We start from the raw sequence: 7,037 nt of genomic DNA, 5'->3' as shown, positions 1-7,037 counted from the left end.
TAAGAGACCCCAGAGAGTTCCCTTGCCCCTTCTGCCATGTCTACGAGGACACAGTGAGAAGACCGCCATCAATGAATCAAGACATGGGCCCTCAGCAGACACTGAATCCACTGTCACCTTGATCTTGGACCTCCCAGCCTCCAAAACCATGAAAAATACATTTCTGTTGTTTATAAGCCACCCAGGCTATGGTTCTTTGTTATAGCAGCTGACAGACTAAGACACAAAAGTAATAAAAACACATGTTTAGACAACGATTTGTGTAGGAACATTCACAGCAGTTTTATTCATGATGGCCAAGAATTAGAAACAGCCAAAATGTCCACTAACAGGTTGATGGATAAATAAATCATGGTCTAACCACAGAAGGGAATACTACTCAGCAATACAAAGGAGTCTCTCCTAATACATGCAACAACATGCATGAATCCCAAAAACTGTATCTGAAGCCAAGCCAGACACAAATATGTACATACAGTATGGAATGACTTCAGATTCTGAAAAAAGGTAAATCTGACTAATTGAGGCAGAAAGCAGGTCAGTGGTTCCCTGGGGCTGGGGCTGGGGTGGGTTATTGATAGCAAAGGGGCATGAGGGTGCCTTGGGGCAGGGTAAACGTTCCATCTGGATTGCGGTGGTGTTTCACAAGTGTATACACTTCTCAAAACTCACCAAATATAGACTTAAAATGGATATATTTGATTATGTGTAAATCGTACCTCAATAAAGTTGATTAAAAACATCAATTCCTCAGAAAATTCTAATCACTCCCCTCTCAGACTAGATCAGTCCTCCTGGTACGCACATCCATACCCACTACAACCTGTATTTTTTTTGAAACATGGTCTCCTTCTGTTGTCCAGGCTGGAGTGTAGTGGCTCAATTAGGATTCACTGCAGCCTCGACCTCCCAGGCTCAAGTGATCCTCCCATTTCAGCCTCCTGAGTAGCTGGGACCACAAGCATGTACCACCACACACAGCTTATTTTATTATTTTTTTATTTTTTGGTAGAAACAGGATCTTACTGTGTGGCCCAGGCTGGTCTCAAACTCCTGGTCTCAAAGCGATCCTCCTGCCTTGGCCTCCCAAAGTGCTGGGATTATAGGCATCAGCCACCTCGCCTGGCCAACCTGTATTTTTCTTTCACTGTATTTCCTGAGTCTGTAATTATTACGTTTTAAAGAGATGAAGTCTCCCTCTGTCACCCAGCCTGGCATGCAGTGGTGTGATCGTAGTTTACTGCTACCTTGAACTCTTGGACTCAAGTGATCCTGCTGCCTCAGCCTCCTGAGTAGCTAGAGCTGTTAGCACATACCACCATGCCCAGCTCATTTTTTAATTTTTTTGTAGAGACAGAGGGTCTCACACTATGTTACCCAGGCTGGTTTCAAACTCTGGCCTCAACTGATCCTCCCACCTTGGCCTCCCAAAGTGCTGGGATTACAGTCATGAGCTGCCACAACCAGCCTGTAATTATGTTGTTACTGATTTTCTGTCAGTTAATTACCTTTAGCCTGGAACACCACTCTCACCACTGATTGCTAAGCACCTGGAGCCATGTCTGCACACAACGGGTGCTCAATAAACACTCCTTAAACAAAGGAATGCAGGAGGGAGTGAGGACCAGGGCCCTGGCAGGAAGCAGAGGACAGGACAGCAGCTGGCTTTGGCCCCTGGTCACCCCTTTGGGATTAGAGTTCTGTCGACTGGATAACCTCCGGGCTCCTCCACGTGGGGCCCTGGGCCCGCCTCGGGAAGTTGAGTCTGTGTAATTCTTCAGAGATCTCTTGGAGGGTCTTGCCTTTGGTCTCAGGAAGGAACAGGCCAGTGTAGATGGCCCCACAGACACAGACACCAAGGAAAGGGACATAGAGAAAGTGGGACAAGGCCTCCTGCGGATTAAAAGAGACCCCAAGACCTGGTGTGGCTCCATCAACCCCAAACGGAAGGCCCATGACAGGTTGTGAGGAGGGATTTGCCCCCCTCTTTGCTCCCCTAAGACCCCTCCCTTTCAGTCTCAGTCTCCCTGGATGGAAGCCTCCTGCTGGGGTTCTCAGCGGGAGGCTGAGATGACAGGGACACAGCCTAAGGCAGGGCCCCCAGCGGGAGGGGCGGGCCTACCATGATGAAGGGAAATCCCAGGCTGACCAAGAAGAGCATGATCCACATGAGCGCCCCGCAGACCATGCAGGCAGCGGGCCTGGCCATCTGGTCAAACAGCTCTGTGGCCAGGATCCCCGTCACCCCGGCTGGAAGGAGGGGCAGGGACAGGGGTCTGCTGGCCAGGGGTCCCTGCCTGCCTCTCCCCTACCCCAGCCCAGACATGGGAGTGGGAGCCCAGGCCCAGTCTGTATGGGGGACCCCCAGGGCTCTCCTCCTGCCATTCCCTCCCAGAAGCCCCAGCACGAGGTGGTCTCTGAGGGCCCGCAGGGGACATTGCATTCACACCACCACCATGCACCCAGCCACCCATCACTCCTTCTATGTGATGACGGATGCCCAGAGCCCCTTGGGCCCACTCACCAGGGCCAATGCCAAAGCTGAGGATGGAGGCAAAGATGCAGGCCACGGCCAGGTAGAGTGTCCAGGGGAACGAGCTCTGCCATGGACAGGGCAGGGGTGAGGTGGAAGTTAGCCTGGCCTGGACCCTCCAGCCCTCATCCACGCCAGCTACCTGCAGGCACAGGGCCACAGTGAAGATGCTCCCCCAGCAGGCCATCAGGCTGTACCCACCGATGAGCAGCACGCGCCGACCCATCCTCTCGACTGCCACACACTTCAAAGGAAGAAAGCACAGACCCATGCACCCAGCCATGGTTCCTGAGGTGTGGGGCAGGCAATGGGAAGGGGTCTCCTGAGAAAGCTGGTGGTGGAGGTGGGGGTAGTTTATTGCTTCAATGTGACTTTATTAATTTCCTAAAGGAACTTGGTCAATCAATCACCCAACTTCAGCCAGTTTCCGCATCTCAAAATGGTGCTGGAAGTGACCCGCAAACAATAGATGCTCTCTAACTCACTGAATTGATTGATTGATTGAGACAGGGTCTCGCTGGTCCAGCCCAGGCTGGAGTGCAGTGGCATAATCTCGGTTTACTGCAGTCTCAACCTGCTAGGCTCAAGTGATCCTCTCACCTCAGCCTCTCCAGTAGCTAGCACTACAGGCAAAGACTACCACCACACCCGGCTAATTTTTGTATTTTTTGTAGAGACGGGTTTCACCGTATTGCCCAGGTTGGTCTCGAACTCCTGATCCCACCTCAGCACTATCGCCTGGGGTGGAGTGCAATGTCACCACCTCGGCTCACTGCAACCTCCACCTACCGGGTTCATGTGAGTCTCCTGCCTCAGTCTCCCGAATAGCTGGGATTACAGGTGCCCGCCACAATGTCCGGCTAATTTTTTGTATTTTTTAGTGGAGACAAGGTTTCACTATGTTGGCCAGGCTGGTCTCGAACTCCTGACCTCGTGATCCACCCGCCTCGGCCCGAAGTGCTGGGATTACAGGCGTGAGCCACTGCACTCGGCCCCTCACTGCATTTTTTTTTTTTTTTTTTTTTTTTGAGACGGAGTCTCGCTCTGTCGCCCAGGCTGGAGTGCAGTGGCCGGGTCTCAGCTCACTGCAAGCTCCGCCTCCCGGGTTTACGCCATTCTCCTGCCTCAGCCTCCGGAGTAGCTGGGACTACAGGCGCCCGCCACCTCGCCCGGCTAGTTTTTTTTGTATTTTTAGTAGAGACGGGGTTTCACCATGTTAGCCAGGATGGTCTCGATCTCCTGACCTTGTGATCCGCCCGTCTCGGCCTCCCAAAGTGCTGGGATTACAGGCTTGAGCCACCGCGCCCGGCCCCCTCACTGCATTTTAACACCATAAGCTGGAGTGTAAACTGGTTTAATGCAGAGGACCTGGGGGTCCCTCCCCCAAGGGCTGGTGGAAGAAGGGCGCCCTCCAGACTCACACTAACAATCGCCATGAGCAGCTCGCAGCTCCCAGTCCCGATGGTGGCATACTGGACTTTCGCTTCTGGCACTCCTGCTTTCTGGAACACGGAGGAGGCGTAGGCGTACATCTGGGAGAGCATGGCTTTCAGGCCTGGGCTCCTTTCCACCTCCCATGGCTCCCAGCAGCCTGCAACACCAAGCCTCCAGGGCCCAGGGCGTGGGGCGGGGCAGGGGTCTCACCAAGTCATTCCCGCAGAGCTCCATGGCACTGCCCAGCACCACGAGGCTTGTCACCTGTCTCCTCAGGGCCCGATGCTGGAACAGCTCCCATGGGCGCCGGGCACGGCAGCCCTGGCAGGCAGCGCGCTCCTCCTCCAGCTCCTCCAGCTCCCTTGCCAAGTCCCCTGAGCCCCGCAGTCGCCGTAGTGCTGAGCCAGGGAAGAGGGTACTGAGCTCCCCTTCCCCAAGCCCCTCTTTGGTCCCCCCACAGGGACCCTCTCCTCCATCACACCATTCCTTTCCTTCTTGGCTCACTCTCTGTCTCTGTGTGTGTGTGTCTCTCTCTGCCTCTGTCTCTCTCAATCTCTCTGTGTCTGTTTGCCTCCCTGGTCAGATGGAGATGATCTTCCTGGCCCTGACATTTCTCAGGGCTGTTGGGGTGTTGCTACCGTGGATGAAAAAAGGCTTTAGAAAGAAACTCGGGGTTCTGCAGACATATCATGACTATTGCAGCACATTATCAAACTCAATTCTTCACCCCTCCCTGCACCCATGCTGCTTGCTGTGTGATTTTGCAGTTCCTCCCACTAAAGGGGCAAGTACCGCCTACATCCCTGCTCCTGGCTCTGGGCTTGGCCAATAGGATGAGGCTGCAGTGAGGGCGTGCCATGTTCCAGCCTGAGCCTTAAGAGGCCTTGCTCACTTATACTTGCTCTTCTGCCACCATGAGAACATTCCAGGCTAGCCAGGAGGATGACAAGAGACATGGACAGCCATTGGCCAGGCGCAGTGGCTCAAGCCTGTAATCCCAGCACTTTGGGAGGCAGAGGCGGGCCTGAGGTCAGGAGTTCGAGACCAGCCTGGCCAACATGGTGAAACTCCATCTCTCCTAAAAATACAAAAATTAGCCAGGCGTGGTGGCAGGCGCCTGTAATCCCAGCTACTTAGGAGGCTAAGGCAGGAGAATTGCTTGAACCCAGGAGGCAGAGGTTGTGGTGAGCCAAGATCATGCCATTGCACTCTAGCCTGGGGGACCAGAGTAAGACTCCGTCTCAAAAAAAAAAAAAAAAAAGAGACATGGACAGCCAAAGGGGCCCAGATGAGCCACCCTCGCTGGGACTGTTCTAGATCAGCCAATGCCCAGCTGAGCTGCAGTTGCAGGAATGACCAAGATCAGCAGAGACATCAGCCAGAACCATCCTAGATCAGCCCAGCCCAGAGGACCTAGAGGCTTAGGCTAAACAATTGCTTGTTTTGTTTGTTTGCTTACCACCGAGATGTTACGATTGTCTATTAGTCAGCAATAGAAAGCTGATCAATAGGCCGGGCGCGGTGGCTCAAGCCTGTAATCCCAGCACTTTGGGAGGCCGAGACGGGCGGATCACGAGGTCAGGAGATCGAGACCATCCTGGTTAACACGGTGAAACCCCGTCTCTACTAAAAAATACAAAAAATTAGCCGGGCGCGGTGGTGGGCGCCTGTAGTCCCAGCTACGCGGGAGGCTGAGGCAGGAGAATGGCGTGAACCCGGGGAGGTGGAACTTGCAGTGAGCTGAGATCCGGCCACTGCACTCCAGCCTGGGCGACAGAGCGAGACTCTGTCTCAAAAAAAAAAAAAAAAAGAAAGCTGATCAATAAATTGGCACCAGGAGTGGGTGCTACCATAACAAAGACCTGTGAAATATGGTATTAATTCCAAGACCAGGAAGAGGATGGCGATGAGGTTGAAGAAATGAAATGCTATGTTATATAGTGCAGTAACTTGGAAGAAAGAAAATGGGCTCAATGAACTTATGGACTTGAGCAAAGAAAACTCCAAATGTTGAAAGCATGAACTGGTTGCTGTTAAATGAGTATTCTAAGCTCGCTGTAAGACATGAAGAATTAGCTCAGAAAATAACTGGCCAGTTTGCAAACAGAATTCAGAGGCAACAAAATTTAATTAAATATAGCATATTTCAGAAACGCTGGGTTAGTTGAAAACAACAACAAAAATGTTTTCTCACCTCTATCCTCTCCAGTTAGCAAAAGAATCCCAAATTAAGTAACAGCCTGTGAGCAAAGATCAAATCCGGAGCACTGCCAGGAAGCCATGGACTCATAGTAAAGATCAAATCAAGCGTGTGGCTTAAAGCAATGCCTCATAGACCCTCACAGCTAGAAAAGGGGGCATTTAGGAGGCTTGCGGGCGTTGCTTCAGGGTAGCCTGACATACCCTAAATAACAGCAATTAGGCCTTGGGAGAGAAGCCTGTCTCAAAAGTAATTGTGAGCGTGGTTTGTTGGCACATGAAAAAACCTCAAATACATAGAAAACTCACATTATTTTTGAGAAAGTTGTATTGGCAAAAGCTCTGCTTTTTGACCAGGACAATTTGAAATATAAAGACTTCTGTGCCCCAACTTTTCTTTTCTTTTTTTTTTTTTTTTTTTGAGATGGAGTCTTGCTCTGTCACCAGGCTGGAGTGCAGTGTGCAGTGGCACCATCTTGGCTCACTGCAACCTCCACCTCTCAGGTTCAAGCGATTCTCCTGCCTCAGCTTCCCTAGTAACTGGGACTACAGGCGCATGCCACTACGCCCAGCTAATTTTTGTATTTTTAGTAGAGATGGGGTTTCACCATGTTGGCCAGGCTGGTCTCGATCTCTTGACCTCGTGATCCGCCCACCTTGGCCTCCCTGGTATTACAGGTATGAGCCACGGCGCCCAGCCCCAACTCTCTGTAGACAGGAAGCAAGCTGAGAAATTTGCTCAACCATCAAAAGCAGCACACTGTGCAATGCCCTCTTCAGAAGGAATCAAGGAAGGTGATAGAAAAGGAAAAACATCTCAGAGGGCAGATGCAAGAAGCATGGAGAGCCACACATAGTGGTGTGTGCCTAG

The 7,037-nt window shown here is 51.8% G+C and overlaps 1 protein-coding gene across 50 annotated transcripts in view; it reads right to left on the bottom strand.

Annotated features, from left to right (window-relative positions):
• Nucleotides 1-257: 257 nt before the first annotated feature.
• Nucleotides 258-7,037, bottom strand: part of SLC2A11 (solute carrier family 2 member 11) — a 29,560-nt gene continuing 22,780 nt past the window's right edge. For 7 of the 50 annotated variants that reach the window (XM_074004154.1, XM_074004151.1, XM_074004180.1 and 4 more), the window contains 6 exons: nucleotides 4,178-4,365; nucleotides 3,955-4,065; nucleotides 2,676-2,777; nucleotides 2,525-2,600; nucleotides 2,123-2,250; nucleotides 258-1,809 (listed from right to left, as the gene is read on the bottom strand). In XM_074004154.1, coding sequence (XP_073860255.1) covers nucleotides 1,693-1,809; nucleotides 2,123-2,250; nucleotides 2,525-2,600; nucleotides 2,676-2,777; nucleotides 3,955-4,065; nucleotides 4,178-4,365 — 722 coding nt within the window. In that variant the 3' untranslated portion in view covers nucleotides 258-1,692. Of the gene's footprint in view, nucleotides 1,894-2,122; nucleotides 2,251-2,524; nucleotides 2,778-3,954; nucleotides 4,066-4,177; nucleotides 4,366-7,037 lie in introns of all 50 variants that reach the window. The other 43 variants (XM_005595368.4, XM_074004173.1, XM_074004174.1 and 40 more) reach the window with 13 other exon arrangements.

This window comes from Macaca fascicularis, chromosome 10, assembly GCF_037993035.2.
Source record: "Macaca fascicularis isolate 582-1 chromosome 10, T2T-MFA8v1.1".
NCBI lineage: Eukaryota > Metazoa > Chordata > Mammalia > Primates > Cercopithecidae > Macaca > Macaca fascicularis.
The sequence above is the reverse complement of the archived record's forward strand: the minus strand, read 5'-3'. Positions and strand labels throughout refer to the sequence as shown.